General features: G+C 42.6%; 1 protein-coding gene across 2 annotated transcripts in view; it reads right to left on the bottom strand.

Moving 5' to 3' along the window:
- Window positions 1–18,291, bottom strand: part of DPYSL5 (dihydropyrimidinase like 5) — a 73,440-nt gene that overhangs the window by 3,480 nt on the left and 51,669 nt on the right. The window contains exons 8-12 of one of the 2 annotated variants that reach the window (XM_081945562.1): window positions 17,935–18,091; window positions 17,557–17,698; window positions 13,404–13,546; window positions 7,417–7,624; window positions 2,698–2,866 (exon numbers count right to left, since the gene is read on the bottom strand). In XM_081945562.1, the coding sequence (XP_081801688.1) occupies window positions 2,698–2,866; window positions 7,417–7,624; window positions 13,404–13,546; window positions 17,557–17,698; window positions 17,935–18,091 (819 nt within the window). The remainder of the gene's footprint in view (window positions 1–2,697; window positions 2,867–7,416; window positions 7,625–13,403; window positions 13,547–17,556; window positions 17,699–17,934; window positions 18,092–18,291) is intronic. The other variant, XM_081945563.1, reaches the window with a different exon arrangement.

Here is an 18,291-nt window from a genome sequence, read left to right as displayed (position 1 = left end):
TTGGTGTCATCTGAAAATTTGATGAGTTCCCCATCTATCCCCTCGTCCAAATTATTGATGAAGATGTTGAAGAGTACTGGGCCTAAAACAGAGCCTTGGGGTACTCCACTGCATACTTCCCTCCATGTAGATGCAGCTCCGTTGAGGACTACACTCCGTTGAGTGCGGTTGGTCAGCCAGTAAATTAATCTGCAAGATTGGGTGAAGGAATTTTCAGAGCCTCCATCAGACAAAATGGCTCAGATTTGCTCCCAGTTAGATACCAGACTTGGTGCAGATCTGATGGAGATTCCTAGGGCACAGTCTTTCCTTATTCTGGGAATAAGAATCGATTGGGCCTGAGGAAGAGGACAACGACATTTTAATTGCAAGCTCAGCCACCTGCTCCCTCCTGCTGCACCTGCCTCTCACATCCACCCATCCCATCAGGTACAGGGTGGGGGGGCTGCTGGGTCCATCTGCAATAGACCTCCCATCAGATGGGTCCTAGAGCCTTTTCTGTTGCAGCACCTGCCTTCTGGAACACCATCTCTCCTGAGCTTAGATCAGCCCAACCTTTATGGCCTTACAAAAATCCCTCAAAATGTTTTTTTTCCAGCAAGCCTAGGGACTCCTGGTATACTGATCCTGCATGTTGTCTACATTTTATTGTTTACATTTTTCTGCCTGCGGTCTTGTTTTATCTGTGTTTATTGTTTTGATTGCTTTAATTGTTATTATTTGTTTTAACCGGTTTGCAGAACGTTTTTAATTGTTGGTTTTATTGTACACCACCCAGAGTCATTTCACGTGAGATGGGCAGCCATATAAATTTGACAAATAAATTAATGTATCATCTGGATGAGAAAGAGATGCGCTAAAATCTAACCGGCACCAAAAGCAGCATGTTGCAAATAGTTAACCTGAACATTTTATTTTGTATAAAGAACAAGAGGGAAACCTGAACAGTGGCCATAATCTATGTGATGGTGAAGGATAAACTTGTTTCTCTTTTCTGGCCTACTTAGGGACTACATCTTGGAAGCAATTTACATTTCAATTAAATATTAATGGGAAGTTTTTATGTAATAAAAATAGCAGTTTAGAGAGGAGATTTTTGTTGGACTATAACAAGAAATGAGATAGCAGTACGTAAACAATATTGATTGTTATGAAAAAAACCCAAATAAGCTCAGATCTATTAAGAGCTTGGATAGGACTCCATCAAAAATCCCAAGCTTTTAAAAAATTGAAAACATCCTGGAAAAATAAACTAATATTTTTTTACATAGTTAGCAAAGGAAGTACATAGATGTGTCCACGAAATCAGCAAAGAACTGAACTGGAATAGTGGGAGTCTTTAGTCTTTTAGCAAAAGCAGTTTCTTCTTTTTGTGTAATTAGTATCGTGTGATGCACTCAGTTATTAGGCTTTCCAAAACATGGCTAACTAAAATAAGACTGCAGCCGTAACGTTTGGGAAGATCCATTTATAATGAGCACAAACTACATCTTTGCTTTCCATTACAGATGATAAATCCAGACTTGCCAGACTGGACCATCTGGCTTCCAAGGAGGATTGAAAGAAAGGGCTTTCCCCAAAGCTGATGCTATTCTGCCCTTCAGTGCCCACAGCTGGTGGTTGTGCTGACTTCACTTCAGCTACCTTTTTCCTTTGGAGCTGGTAGGTGCAATCTGGCTCCTTATTTTACTGAGCTCGGAAGGATGGAAGGCTGAGTCAACCTTGAGCCAGTCAGGATCCAACTCCTGGCAGAGAGCAGTTAGCCTGCAATGCTGCATTCTAACCATTGCGCCACAATAGAGCATTGGAATGTGTTTTCCTGAAATTTTTGGCTGGGTTCACATAATACCATCAATCCTAAATTAGCAAAATCGGTATCTTTGTGTAAGGTACTACGCTGCAACTATATACATTTACCGCTGGTTCACGCAATCTGTTTTGACAATAGCTGGATTGGTGGATCAACAAACTCTTCGACCCCATTTTAGCTGCTGCTAGCAGACTACGTGAACATGGCCTTGGAAGGTTGCTAAGAAATACTTTATGCAAAGAAGCATACAACCTAACTTGCTATTTTAATGCTGTCAAAATACTCCAAAAGACTATTCTTTCTCAAGCTCTTGATTCAATCTCCCTACAGATAGCTGTAGTCAACTAATTTTATTTCTGCCTTTTCCTCTTTGACACATATCATCTTCCGCCTGATCTTCCAAGCCTTCTTCTTGTCTCTTTTAGCCAATATACAGTAGAAGTCATCCCCCCCCCCCCCGCCTTCCGCCCATGAAAAGCATCACACATTCTCTACAAAAAGTCAAGATGGGACTAGGAACAAGCAGTGCAGGCATCAAAGTAAATCAGAATGGGAGGTAGCTGTTTAGAAGCAAAGGCATGGAAGGATGAAGGAGAGGGCCCCCCCTCAGGAGCAGTTCCCAGTCGTAACAGGGAAGTCTGGTCCCATAAGTACCAGATTTTATACAGAATTGACTGTATAAAATCAGTCAATTCTTCTAAGGAAGGACTTAGAAAATAGCCCTGTGAAGACGGGGAGCGAGGAGGAAGCAAATAATACATAAGGCAAAGACACAGAGGAGGAAGAGAGTAATGCTGGCAACCTGAGTCAGAGGAGCATGAAGGGTGGGCAGGGTCTGCCATTTTGCTATCCACCCCAAAGAAGACTTGCTCCAGCCCCCTCCTTACCGGAAAGGCTGAAGCCGGACTCGTGGAGGTCCCTCATGCCCCCATGTCTTGTGACCGGCCGAGTGGGGGTGTCTGCAAGTGGTGTCCCCGTCTCTTTTTTCCCAGCGTGCACAATCATGGCTACGTCCCCCAGATATGGGGTGCGGTCCACGCCTTTAAGCTTTAAGCTCTAATTAAAAAAAAATACACAAAATAAAAGTCAGCTTTGGCCCTCCCCAAAATACTATCTGTGGAAACTCATAATCTTTGGAGAGCCAGGCCTTAAGGAGGTAAGACGCCTAGTGTGAGAAATCCAGATTAATCTTTTGGAGTGGATGGTGGGGTTAAGACAAGTGTGAGCAAATGGCCCAGCCAGGCCCTCTTTGGCTGGATGAATGTTAGAAGCCAGCTGCCTTTGGCCAGAATTTGACTTAGTCAGCTGGATCTTGCACATGCCCTAAAGGTTTTGGGATGGGTTTCGCTTGGAGAGGAAATTCTGCTGAGTTGCCAGAAACAAGCTCTACCATGATGACAGGATCTACGCTAGCTTCCTCTGACATATTTTTTCTTTAAGATCCCTCACTTTTACCTGGGTTTTATCTTATTTTTGAAGAAAATTTATATGGCTGCCCAATTCACAGTACTTCGGGCAGCTTATAGAAGTACAAAATTAATTAAAGCCCATCCCTCTGGTGATAACAATCAATTGACAATAATTATTCTCCAAAATAAACCTCTCTTATTCCCAATATACCGTATTTTTAAGAGTATAAGACGCACCTTTTCCCCCCAAAAGAGAGGGTGAATATCTCGTTGCGTCTTATACACTGAATACAGCATTTCTGGGGCCCCAAAACCCCGCCCCCTTCACCAAAATGGCAGTGCATAGCCTTTAGGAGGCTTCCAGCAGTGACGTGCGGTGAGGTTTATGGCTGGTGAGGCTGGTGACGTCATCAGGAAGGTGGGGAATGGGACCACATGTGCTGGAGGCTCAGGCTGCCTCAGCCTCCAGCACACGTGATCCCATTCCCCGCCTTCCTGAGCGTGCTCTGCCGGCTCGCGCTCCGCAGTCCTCGAAAGCGACTGGGGAACGACGAGAACCTTCCTGCCTCTGCTGGACTTTGCGCGCTCCTCGCGACTGCATATTGCAGTCGTGAGGAGCGCGCGAAATCCAGCAGAGGCAGGAAGGTTCTCGTCGTTCCCCAGTCGCTTTCGTGCCTTCGTCATCCGGGAGCGCCGACACTATTTCTGCCTCCGCCCTCCGCAGCTCCCAGGCGCGCCCGGACGGAGGTAGCCAGAATGGCGCCGAGGCAGTCCGGCGGGCGAGCGACCGAGGATCAGGCTGCCTCGCTTGCCCTTTCGTCCACCCGGACCACCTCAGCATCGCTGTGGCTACATCCGTCTGGCCGCGCCCGGGAGCTGCGGAGGGCGGAGGGAAAAATGTTGTCGGCGCTCCCGGATGGCGAAGGCACGAAAGCGCTTTCATGCCTTCGTCATCCGGGAGCGCCAACATTTCTGCCTCCGCAGCTCCCGGGTGCGGCCGGACGGATGTATATAATATTATATACTATTATTTCATGAAGAGAGGTGAGGCTCTGCCTCCCTTGCCTCCCCTGACCGCACGTCCCTGGCTTCCAGAGTACTCCTGGGGGCTTTAGGAGGCTTCCAGAGTACTCCTGGGAGCTGGGGAGGGCAAAAACAAGCAAAAAACGAGCCATTTTTTGCTCATTCCCTCCCCCCAGCCCACAAGAGCACTCTACAAGACTTCCAAAGCTTATGCATGCCCTGTTTTTTGCTCGCCCAGCCCCTAGGAGCACTTTGCAGGCCTTTCAAACTCTGCACGCCCCATTTTTCACAAAAAGAGGCATGCAGAGGCTTTGGGAAGCCTGCAGAATGCAAAAACCTTTTTTTAAATTTACCTCTTCAAAATCTTGGTGCATCTTATACTCCAAAAAATATGGTATATCTCGTCACTTCCTCTTCTCTTGAAATTGTTCCCTAGCTGATCCCACTCTCTGTTTCTTCCTGTTTCCCCCTTTCCCATATGCAACACTTGATTTTTCCTTATAAAATTAAAAGCTAATTTGATGTGGTGGAAAAAGGGGTGACCAGGAAGAAGAAGGCTGAGAGTTCCCTCTCTTTTCCCTCCTTGTGGTCATTTGTTCTGCGTTGCACAGCCTCATCTTTTGGATCTCTTCATTGCATTTCAGAGCACCCAAATTCTGGAAGGGCAGTGGCTTTTAGCTCTGTGTTTGAAGGGGTAGAACCACAGGGCAGGGAACTCTGCCCTCTCACCTGGGCAATCAGAGGGGTTTCAGAAACTCTCATCATGCTTAGAAGTTTGCATCTTATTTGAATAAATACTGATACTGGAACCAAAGGGCACCACACCAATCATGCCCATCTACCCTCTGACCTTCTGAGGATGTAAGTCATCCCTCCCAGTGAAATCTCTTCCTCCTCTTGAGTCCTCCTTCTGCTTAGCAAGCACCTAGTGAATTCCTCTTCTCTCTTTCCCTCTATTTCTATCAACTCGCTAACATTAAACTTTAACATTAAACATTAAAATCTAGTCATGGCTAATTTTCTTTTTGTAGGAAGAAGACCATAATTTTGTTTTTTAAAATCCCTTGAGGTAATTTTCTGCAGCTGTTCAGAAAATCAGAAACTCCAGTGGGATGCACGCAAACTCATTCCCTCCAAATGGTTCTTTCCACCCCCATTTTCCTAAAATCAATTACTGTTCCAGAAACTAATCTTCATAGTACTTCTCCAAACAGAGCCCTCCTCATTGTGGAGAACTTGCTCTGTTCAACCATCTCCGCTTCCCCCCAAACCATTCCTACTTTCCTTAGCAGCAAGAAGTGCTTTAGGTTCTGTTGAATAATTCACAGATGATTTAGCTACTAATACATTACGGATTGTAATGTGTAATGTTTATGTGTTATGGATTACTACCAGTGTTAGGGACAACTTGCCTCCGAGAAGCATTTGTTGGGGGACATGATCTGGTAGATGCAATGATGGGATTCTACCGGTTTAACAACTGGTTTGGTGATCGCGCCTTGCGTGCACATCAGGGGTGGGTTCCTGCCAGTTCTAACCTCTTCTATAGGAGAGGTTCCACAAATCTACAGTGCCATTTAGAACCGGTTCCAGCTCCCTCCCCCCGCCCGTCTGCACATCATCAAGATGAAGAGCGAGAGGAGGAATTCTGGGAGTTAAAGTGCACAAGTCTTAAAGCTGTCAGGTTTGAACACCCGTGGTTTTTTTTTTCCTAAGTGGTTAGGGGTGCAAGGGTCTTGTAACTTGACAGCTTTAAGACTTGCACACTTCAATGCCAGAGTTCCTGAGCCAACATGACTGGAGGGGGAATTCTGGGAGTTGAAGTCCACAAGTCTTAAAGCTGTCAAGTTTGAACACCCGTGGGTTTTTTTTTCTAAAGGGTTAGGGGTGCAAGGGTCTTGTAACTTGGCAGCTTTAAGACTTGCGTGCTTCAATGCCAGAGTTCCTGAGCCAACATGACTGGAGGGGGAATTCTGGGAGTTGAAGTCCACAAGTCTTAAAGCTGTCAAGTTTGAACACCCGTGGGTTTTTTTTTCTAAAGGGTTAGGGGTGCAAGGGTCTTGTAACTTGGCAGCTTTAAGACTTGCGTGCTTCAAATGCCAGAGTTTCTGAGCCAACATTTTGATTGCTAAGCAAGAGTGTTGTTAAGTGAGTTTCACATTTTACAAGTTGGCCACGCCCACCCAGTCACATGGCTGGCAAGCCACTCCCACCCAGTCACATGGCTGGCAAGCCACTCCCACTCAGTCACATGGTCAGCAAGCCACTCCCACAAAGCAGGCCACACCTACAGAAGAGGTTCTAAAAAAATTTGAAACCCACCACTGGTGCACATGCACAGTTTTGAGAAAAAGTATCTTTTGGGAGGAAAACAGCTGAGGTGCAGCAATCTGCTCTGCTGTGTAACTCAGCTGAGAAGATAAAGGTGAATTAAGTGCAGGGGCAGGCGGGCGGGCCCACTCCATCATCGGAACGAACCGGTTTGCTCCCAGCTGATAGTCGGAGCTACCGGTTCACCAGAACTGGTCCGAACCAGTAGAATCCCACCCCTGGCTAGATGTAACTGCAGTTGTGTACTATTGTGGTCCCCTTGAAGTTATTTAGTTGGCTGCTGTGGGAATCTGGATGTTGACCATATAAACATTTGGCCTAATCATGTGTATATACTGATCTTTGGCTACTGATCCTTTTTAGTATAATAAAAATGCATTTTTATGAGTAATTGCTCCATCGCTATGCCTTTACTGTACATATATGGCCTTGTTTTGCAACCCTTACCTCATTTTCTCTTACAACTGTTCACTATGTTAAGGGGATAACTGTCCTTAGATCATTTTTGTAATGACGTCTTTATTCACCGGGCACTTTTCTGCGCCAACTTTTCATATTGTTGCTCTTCTGTCATGCTGAGTGGCTGATTTGCAGACAGGGTGAACTCATGGAAAAGGGATAAGCCAGTGTTTCTCAACCTCGGCGACTTTATGTCCTGTGGACTTCAACTCCCAGAATTCCCCAGCCAGCTGTGCTGGCTGGGGGATTCTGGGAGTTGAAGTCCACAGGACTTAAAATCTCCAAGGTTGAGAAACACTGGGATAAGCAGTACAGAGAAATGCCTCCCAGCCCCCACTTAGTCCCATGTCTCCCGCCTGCCTTTTTGCTTGCCCCCTTTGGTACCTTTTCTCGTTGCACCAGTTTCTTGTACACAGAGTCTGGAAAAGAGCGGAGAGGGCAGAACTTCCCGGTGCCTTCAGCACACATAAAGACTCCATTCTCGTAGACGACACGCCCGTGGCTTATAGTAACCAGTGGCACCCCATGGCAGCGCATGTTTTCATACAGGTTCACATCACCACCTTGGACCTGGGTACTGGCTGAGATGGTCCTAGGAAAGAGCAAAGAGCCGTGAGATCTGCAAGGAATTGGCAGACGGTAATCTTAGCACTGATAGCATCTGGTCTTTTCCATTTCTAGGATCTCCTAACTCAAAAGAAAGGGAAGGCTATCGATCAACCTTAGTTGATTTCAAAGCATGAGGGTAGAACCACTCCAATGCTTAATAAATAAATAAATAAATTGGATTAATAAATAATGATTATAAATCAACGAACAAAGTCAAAATGAGGCCAAAGGGAATTCAAGATAAAAGACAATAACTGATCCCAGTAATTTTCTGGAAATTTCTTTTTCCTTTCTAATTTTCCAAAACTCACATAATCTGAGTTGTTAAAAGATGTAACACTGCTCCCATCATCTTCAATATCATTGAAGGGAGCCCAACTCAACCTTCCCCTCCTCTCTCAAATTCTTAATCAGAGAATGAGGGCAGGAAAGCTTGGGGAAAAGAGTTTACCTATAAAATCTATATAATATAATATATAGATTTGATACTATACTATATTATATAGTGCAGGGGTGTCCAAACTTGGGAATTTTAAGACTTGTGGACTTCAACTCCCAGAATTCTCTAGCCAGCCATTCTGGGTGGGGAATTTTGGGAGTTGAAGTCCATAAGTCTTAAAGCTCCCAAGTTTGGACACCCCTGATATAGTGTGTGTGTGTGTGTGTGTGTGTGTGTGTGTGTGTGTGTGTGTGTGTGTATGTATGTATGTATGTATGTATATAATAGTATATATAATAGTATATATTATACTATAATATATAGTATATATCATATTTTTATTGTGCTTTATGGAAAGGAGACTCATTAAGCAGGACATATTTGACAGGCTCTCTGAACGACGATATTCTTAAGACCTTACTAATGTATCTCTTAAGCATGTTCTTTCTGACAGGAGGTGACATCTTTGCAACATCTACTATGTATTGGAGAAAGGTGCAGGATGAAACTACAGATAAATAAATAGAACTAATTTTTTTGTCAAAGAAGTAGAAGCCGTGCTTCGTTTCTTAAAAACCACGAAACATCTGAGAAGATTCTTAATATCTTAATATAAGTTTGCTGGTTTCAAGAAATTCAGGAAACCAAATCAGATCTTCCTTTCTGTTGACTTAAACATCTAGTGAATTTCAAGGGGTCAACCTTTAACACCATTTGTCCTGAGAACTTATAAATCAGGAAGTGGCTATGCCTATACAACACATTTAATCAGTTCAGTTGAAAGCTTAGATGGCTTAGCTAGCTTTTTAACACGACTTACTAGATCACAGGTGTCAAACTTGCCGGGTCACTTTGCCATCATGTGATATTTTGTGACGTTTTCCCCATTTGTGGAGCTGGAGTGGGAATAGTGTGTGCATGATGCATCCGGACCGCAGGCCGCTAGTTTGACACCCCTGTACTACATCTTTAAAAGACACTAGATCAGGATATTCTTATTATGATTTTATATAACAATATCTAGATATTATTATTTTGCTTTAATTCCTTAATTAACTGCATTTTCTATATAGAGCTTATTTCCATTATGATCATGCTGAATATTTCTTTTTTTATTCACAGTCTTTAAATTTAGATTATACTGACTGCTGCAAATTTAGAATAAAGCTCCATCAGATGATACAACAGGATTTAAGTCTAAGTAAATATAACACTTGCAACTTAATCCTATTATTTACTCTTATTCAGATTTATTTATGAGATTATTATTTATTTATTTATTTAGATTCAGATTCAGATTTATTTATGAGAATAACATCTAAAACCAATAAATACGATTAAAATATCTTTCTTTAACAGTATTTATTGGTTTTATATGTTATTCTCAGGAAAGCCATTGTATACATCTTAATTTAAGGAGCAAACGGCATAACAAATAAATAGATAAATAAATGTAGTATCTTCCTGAAAAAAAATAGTCAGCAATTCTGTCAAATACAATACAATAGTAGAGTTGGAAGGGACCTTGGAGGTCTTCTAGTCCAACCCCCTGCCTAGGCAGGAAACCCTATACCGTTTCAGACAAATAGCTATCCAACATCTTCTTAAAGACTTCCAGTGTTGGGGCATTCACAACTTCTGGAGGCAAGCTGTTCCACTGATTAATTGTTCTCACTGTCAGGAAATTTCTCCTCAGTTCTAAGTTGCTTCTCTCCTTGATTAGTTTCCACCCATTGCTTCTTGTTCTACCCTCAGGTGCTTTGGAGAATAGTTTGACTCCCTCTTCTTTGTGGCAACCTCTGAGATATTGGAATAATGCTATCATGTCTCCCCTAGTCCTTCTTTCTCTTAAGCTAAACATACCCAGTTCCTGCAACCGTTCTTCATATGTTTTAGTCTCCAGTCCCCTAATCATCTTTGTTGCTCTTCTCTGCACTCTTTCTAGAGTCTCCACATCTTTTTTACATCGTGGCGACCAGAACTGAATGCAGTATTCCAAGTGTGGCCTTACCAAGGCATTATAAAGTGGTATTAACACTTCACGTGATCTTGATTCTATCCCTCTGTTGATGCAGCCTAGAACTGTGTTGGCTTTTTTGGCAGCTGCTGCACACTGCTGGCTCATATTTAAATGGTTGTCCACTAGGACTCCAAGATCCCTTTCACAGTTACTACTACTGAGTAAGGTATCACCTATACTGTACCTGTGCATTCCGTTTTTGTTGCCTAAATGTAGAACCTTACTCTTTTCACCATTGAATTTCATTTTATTAGATAGTGCCCAATGTTCAAGTTTGTCAAGATCCTTCTGTATCTTAAGCCTATCTTCTGGAGTGTTGGCTATTCCTGCCAGCTTGGTATCATCTGCAAATTTGATGAGTTCCCCATTTATTCCCTCATCCAAATCATTGATGAAGATGTTGAAGAGTACTGGGCCTAAAACAGAGCCTTGGGGTACTCCACTGCATACTTCCCTCCATGTAGATGCAGTTCCATTGAGAACTACACGTTGAGTGCGGTTGGTCAGCCAGTTACCAATCCATCTGGTGGTGATGCTGTCTAACCCACATTCTTCTACTTTATCTAGTAGTAGGTTATGGTCTACCTTATCAAAAGCCTTACTGAAGTCCAATGGAGTACCTCAAAGAAGAAACTTCATTTAATGGCTCCATAATCTAGCATCATCATTAATCTAGCCTGACAGTTTTCTGCTTTTTGCAAATAAGCAGCCTGGTGTAACCTATTGAAACATCATCTTTGACACTGGACTAATTCATGTGGAAGAATCACAGGTTTCTGGCTTTATTTTGACTGTTACTGGAATATGGATTAAAATTCCGTTCTATCTGCAGCTAGGTCCTGGAAACATTAAATGGATTAAACTAGTTAGGGATTGTTTTAGAATAAGAAATGCTATATAAAAGTTTTCAGTAAAATAGTGTTAAATTTATGCCACATAGTCAATACCCTTTTGCTGTGCCAGTCCCCTGTTCTATTGATTGGGGAGTCTTCTTGTCTAGTGATTAGATTGACATAGGATTGGTTTTTGCATTCCGCATAGAAACACTGATTCAAATATTTATGGCATCTGGTCTTACCTAATGCTAAGCTATAAGGTTGCCTTGAGGGCAAATATTCTGCCAACAGGCTCTGCCTTTGAGGGGATCAGGTAGCATTTTTTTTCCTGTGGCTTTATGGTTTGGTTATCTAGCATATGGTATTAAGATCCTGTGCTCACATGACAATGTGATGTGGTAATTAAAGTGCTGGATTGTCACTGGTTAGATCCAGGTGTTAGTCCATTCTCAGTCACAGAAACTTGTTGGGTGACTTCAGACCAGTCACTTTTTTCCCAGCTAACCCTACCTTACAAGACTGCTGTTGTGTGGGGTGGGGGTGGGGGTCAGGAGATGGAGCATTATGTATGCTAACTTGAATTCTTGAATGAAAAGTGGAATATACAGTACTACATTGGTTAATGAAATTATGGACAGTTTGATCATTCAATCAATATTTAGATACTGTGGTTAATATCCTCTGTCCAGTGACGTGTGGTGAGGTTTATGGCTGGTGAGGAACTGACCCAGTGGTGGGTTTCACATTTTTTTAGACTTGTGGACTTCAACTCCCAGAATTCCACAGCCAGGCATGCTCAGTTCCGATTTAAAGCGACAGCATTTGTTTTTCTCCTTTGCGAAAGAAGATTCCTTCTTTCTTTTTCTTTTTCTTCTCCCTTCCCCTCCTTCCTCCCTCTCTCCCTCCCTCCCCCCTCTCTCAAGCGCACCCACACCCACACCCACACGTTGGATTGGACTACACACACTTTCCCCCAGCCCCGGAAGGATCCAGCCCAGCTTCACTGATTACAGGTTTGAAAAGGCAACGTGGCTCTGCCTGCAATCAAACTACACTTTGAAGTTTGAAGTTTGAATTCCTCCCCCTCCCTCCAACCCACACATACCTTTTCCAGCTGTTTCAGAGAGGATTTCAACTCTGCTCTTGCCTCGGGTCCTCTGAAGAAGCCCCGCCCAAACGAGCACCCTCTACTATGAGGCAGGAGAACTGCGTGCCTCACCTACATCAGGAATTTTTAGGCTTTTAACCCTTGCTTAACTCTGCTCGAGTGATCATAAAACGCCTAAAGTCAGACTAGATGAGGCATGCAGTTCTCCTGCCTCATAGTAGAGGGTGCTTTTTTAGAGACTTTTTTAAACAGTTAAGCAGAGTCATCCACGGTGAGGCAGCAACTGGCTCAGCCTGACCTCAGCTCTCGCCTTTTTCCTTTTACATTTTTTTTCTTTTCATGATGACAGTGGTGAGGTTGTGCCTCCCCTGCCTCCCCTGACTGCATATCACTGCCTCTGTCCCAATAGCTTACATGGCAGTTAGAAGGACTAGCTACAGAGTCCCAACTATCTATTCATTTATACACTTGGATATTTCCAGTGGTATAAATAGAGTTAAGTCAGGAGTTGCAGCCACCTTGGGGTTCCTGGCACAAAGGGCTCCACCTGGATTTCACTGTTTAAAAAAAACACAATCATGACTGTGGCCTGCTCCAAGGCAACATCTCCCCATACAGCAATCTAAACATCTTATCCTGCACAATGGATTAAGGCTAGTGAGATAGGAAACAGGGTATAAACATGGCAGACAACCTGATTTCCCCAGCCATTTTCCACACATCTGAAAACTGTCAAAGTTGAGAAACACTGAATTGGAAGGACAGCAAAAAACCAACAAACCAGGGGTGAAATCCAGCAGGTACTGACAGGTTCTGGAGAACTGGTAGCGGAAATTTTGAATAGTTCAGAGAATCGGTAGTAGAAATTTTGAATAGTTCAGAGAACTGGTAAATGCCACCCCTGGCTGGCCCCAGAGTGGGGAGGGAATGGAGATTAGCCAGAGTCCTAACAAGAAATTTCTGTGCAAATTTCAGATGCGGGACATCCCAACATTAGTCATGAGAGAAGTCACTAGGTTTGTTCTGATGCCAAGGCTTATACACAAAAATCACATTCAGTGAGGAATGGCATCAGTGAGGACTCAGGGCACTCTCTTGCCAATGGATAGTACCAGCAGGTTAGAGTTGCCAGATCAAGAGTCTGGATGACTGTTAGATAGAGAGAAAGAGAGGTTTGGTGCAGTGGTGAAATTCAATTTTTTTTACTACCGGTTCTGTGGGCGTGGCTTGGTGTGTGTGTGGTGTGGCTTGGTGGGCGTGGCAGGGGAAGGATACTGCAAAATCTCCATTCCCTCCCCTCTCCAGGGGAAGGATACTGCAAATTCCACTCCTCCCAATCCCATCTTCCCCAGTGCCTACTTGGTGGCCTCAGGATCCCACACAACTACATCTGCATCGGCTCCAGGAATGATGCGGCCCTTGCGAGGGTACAGGTTGTAGATCTTGGCAGCATTAGAGCTGGTGATTGCAACAAAGCGGTTCTCATCCATCTTGCCCCCTACCTGCAAAGGAGCAGAGTCAGAAGATTTAGTTCGTGCTCAGGATGAGTTTTAGAAATTATAGAGTGGTGTTGTTGAAGAATTTGGTTTGGGTAAAGGACAGAGCTCCCGTCTAATTTTTGGACCAATCATTTTTTCAGCCTGACTACTTCTCAGGTTTATATTGAAAAAAATTGAAAAGAACCACTTATAAGCCACTTAAGCTATCAGAGAAAAGGCAGAATATCAGTGAATGAAGGAATGAATGAAAATATAAACAAAAGCCGTAACAAATAAATCTAGTAGCAAAAAAAAATCCAATAATAAACACTCAAAATAGCATTATCATTCTTAATAGGTGTTAGCATGTATTCATGATTAAAATTATTTTTATCAACTTTCAGTAATGTATGAAAGCACCTCAGACACATAGAAGATACCTTTTTCATATGGTAATTGGCTGGCTGCTCAACTAACAGAAAGAAAAGAAAGCAATGTACGGTAATTATCCTGTACAGGCTTCTTTTGAACACAGAGAATTTCCTTGGGAAACCGAAGCACAAGATAACAGCACCTGATTATTCTTCATTTCCTGGAGTAACTCCCATTCACAACTCAATGTATTTTTTCCCCTTAAAATTAGAGAACAGGAATTTAGCCATTGCCTACTCTATTTACAAAGCAACTTATCTACTCTAGGAGTGCAGCAACCAGAGCTTGCCAACTGAGAGCCCTTGGGAGGAATATATTATCAAGATAAAAATGGAGGCTGAGCATTAAATATATGTGTGTAGCTGCAACTAAGACCCACACACACACACAAAAAAAAAACCACTCCAGAGAGGGAGAATGGAGTAAGAAACAATTTCAGGAAGCATAGAAAGAGAGGGAGGGAGTCATTTGAGCAACACAAATCAGATCTGGAGAAGTTCCAGAAAAGGAATGAAATAAATCCTTACCAAAGCCATATAGAATCCTAGAGGACCTGTGTGCAAAAATCTAACAAATTTATTAGCGTTCTAACAAATAGTTCAACTTTTCTCCTTTAGGACTCTTGGTCTCCAGAACATTTTCACTTCCAGTTCTATAAGGAAGAATGTATATTGCAAGTTAACTGTCATAGATCTTAAAGATGATCATAGAACCACAAAATACGCTGTGATTTTTGAAAATGTGAAGTCCTAGGAAGGTACGTTCACATAATGTTCCAAAGGCTACGGTTTAGCTTCAGAGATACTTTATTCCACAATAAGAGTGCCAACCAAAATGGCTCTTTTTCACACCTCAGGTAACTGCATCTCTTTGGGATAAGCCATTCAGAAAGGTCCTTTGAAAATGAGCTTGAGTTGATAAGCAATGACAGGGCTGTGAAACCGAAATAGCAGATAGTTACTGCGTAAACAGGATAAATCAGGGGTGTCCAAACTTGGGAACTTTAAGACTTGTGGACTTCAACTTCCAGAATTTCCCAGCCAGTCCACAAGTCTTAAAGTTCCCAAGTTTGGACACCCCTGGGATAAATCATCTACCTCACAATCCAGCTTTCTCCCACATGATAACCAAAAAGGCTCTGGCTACTGAGCTGAGGGAGGGCTGCCCTGCTCATTGAAAAGCTTGCAAGCCACAACTGTGCCTCAGAGCTTTTCCAATTAATTGTGACTTGTATGTCACAACTATCACTGGCTCCGAGATGAGAAATTTCACTATTCATATCTAAACCGTGGTTACCTGGAGACTGAGTATTTGAATAGAAAGAAGAGCCAGGAAATTACAAAAATGAGGAACTGCTTCCTCAACACATTATCAGGAAAATGGATATTGGGAAATTCAATTAAAAAAAAAAGACCAGTATTCTCTCAATATTAAAAATGGATCAAAGTAGGTAAAGGTAACTATTGTACAGATCAGTTAGTTTAATTTTCCCCCTGATAAAAAGCATGGACAGATAGGTATCAGAGATTCAGAAAAACAAGTCCTGAGGCAGAAAATCAGCACAGCTTTTGAGAAGCTAACTCTTATTACACCAGGGGTGTCCAAACTTGGGAACTTTAAGACTTGTGGACTTCAACTCCAGTTTTAAAGTTCCCAAGTTTGGACACCCCTGTATTACACAGTTCTGCTCGATTTCTTTCATTAAGTAAATAGATTGGAGTAAACTGATAATATATTACATTATTTGGAATTTTAAAAAACTTTTTAAGTTCTTCACCAAAGGCTCCAATGAAAATAACCTGTTGGATAAGAGCACAGGTGTTTTCATCTGGCTAACAAACTACACTTGATCTTAGCCAAAAGGCCGAGATCGCTTCTCGGCCTTTTGGCTAAGATCAAGTGTAGTATCTGGCTAACTAACAGTAAATAGGGCCTAGAAATAATTTTCAAAATAATCTTTCTTCCTAGAAAGATCTATGTAAGGTGCGCTTCCACGAAGTTCAGCATTGGGAAACTGTTTTAGTATTTATTTGGAATTAGGAGTGAGCAGAGAAAAGACAATTTTGTTGATATCACAAGTAATTCAGGATAGAAAAATGATTTTTAAAAAAGAGATCAGAAAGAGCTTCAAAAGGATAAATTCACGTTGGTTTAATGAGCTTTAAAAAGGCCAGTGCAGTTCATTGTAAGTTAGTGCAAGGGGGTTGCATACTGAAGGAAAAGCTCACAAGTCTGAATTAGCAAATAGTTACACAAAAAGGTTCTTGGTATCATGTTTTATAGCACAGTACAAAGGCCAACATATGGCTGCTGCAAATAAGGTGAATTCCTAGGTTAAAATCTCTAGCAAAGGTACTGGAAATAAAACTGAATTATGGTAATGTCCTTGTAGGGCTGCATTTAAAGCATTGTCCCATTCTGGTCCCTTTAAAATGACATCCAAGAACTGGTACAGAAACAGGCACTGAAAGTGATGAATGGAGTAGCTCTGCTAAGAAGGAAAACTGATGGCTTGATTTTTCAAAAGAAGTTAGGTAAGGGATACTATATTATACTTCTGTATTGGAAGCATTGAAGTGCTTGTGTGGTGAAAAGGTCAGCCGGTCACATTATTGTTGCCCGGGGGATGCCCAGTTGAGGCCTCCTTTCACGTCCCCATTAAGTTGCCCACCGAAGTAGTACCCATCTACCTACTCATGGTTGCCCACTTTCAAACTGCAGGGTTGGCAGAAGCTGGGGTGAGTGAGAGCTCACCCCGCCATGTGGGTCCTGAATGCAAGCCTGCCGATCATCACCCGTGTCCTAACCACATGAGCTACCACGCCCCTAGGTAAGAGATGAACGTGGTAAAGATACATAAAATTGGGTTTTTCGTGAAAAATGTGGACAGCAATTATTTTTCACAATGTTAAAAACTGGATCATCCACTGACACATAAAATGATAATCTCATGATTTACTCCTTCAGAAATCTTATTTCTGAGATCAGTAAACTCTGCTTCCGGATTACAAAACAGGTCTTTATGTCTCTACCAACTTAGTACACTTCCCTGCTCCTATTTAGGAAACCAGAATGGGCATCCTCCTTTCTTAACAGCCAAATTCTCTTTGACACTAGTGTTAAGTAAGTAAGCTCCCCGTTAGGAGAGCGAGTGTGCAGAGAAGCGTAATGAGAGTGGTATGGAAGAACACGCAGCAACCAGCATACAGAGACACCGAATAGTATAAATAATAGTAGTTTACTATGTGGAAATATAGAGGTATTCAGAGTTCAATTTAAAGTCCAAGTCATACACGGTTCAGTCAGTCAGTCAGTTATCAATGTTCTCAGTTAAGGAATGATCCTTCGAACACAGTCCAGTATCATATAATCAGTTCAGAACACAAAGTAGCTAACAGTAACAAAAACACAGTAACTCACGTATCCACCAATCAGCATCTAACAAACAGATAGCTAACAGTCATTCTGGCTCCATCTTATGGCTGCTTGAGGTAACAGCAACCAATCACATTACAGCAGGACTTAAAGTTACAGTACTACCATCATGGTTTATATGTTGCTGACCCAACTGTTAGCTTACATTCCTAACAACTATTACTTACCACTCCACGTTCCCAGATGACAGCCATACGGTCCTGTACCCCACTGACTCCATGGGGGATCTTAGTGAAGTCTTCCTTCCCCATTGCCTTCTGTTTAGTGGTGAAAGGGCGGTGATCAGAGGCCACAACATTCACAGTGTCACTGAGGGGAAAGATAAAGGAAGACGTACGGTAAGTCCTAAGTACTGTTTGTTGTGCTGATATTTCACCCCTAATTTCACATGAGACGTAGGGTTAAGTGGTCTAAAAATTTCATAAATGAATGAATGAATAGTTACAGACTTTCCCTTTCAGATCTGCCCTTCTCTATCCTTTTAGATTACATTGCAATTGATTCTTCAGGTATTACCTAGAGTTAAGTAATACAAAACTTCTTACTTGGCAAGCAAACTCATGAGGTAGGCGGAAGTGTTTGAATCTAGCCGCAAGGGTGGCACCGTGACGTAGGCTGCTGCATGGGACCAGTCTTGGTGATAGTAGTGTAAGCCTGTTAGCGTAGTATGTGCTGTGGTGGTCTCTGCATACACAACTTTCCCTGCAGGTAAGAAAGGAGAGAAACCATTGACCCCCAAAGAGTTAGATCCGAACTTTTTAAAGAGTTCGATACATTATAGGGTGATAAATAGATGAGGCGAATCATCAGTCTTTATCTGATACTGAATTATCTGCCTAGGGTGAGTAAACCCCTGGGAAAGACTTTGAGGAAACGGGGGGGGTAGGAGATTGGAAGATGAA

This window comes from Natrix helvetica (assembly GCF_964273705.1).
Source record: "Natrix helvetica genome assembly, chromosome: 2".
Taxonomy (NCBI): Eukaryota; Metazoa; Chordata; class Lepidosauria; order Squamata; family Natricidae; genus Natrix; species Natrix helvetica.
This window is presented reverse-complemented; position numbering and strand designations above follow the sequence as displayed.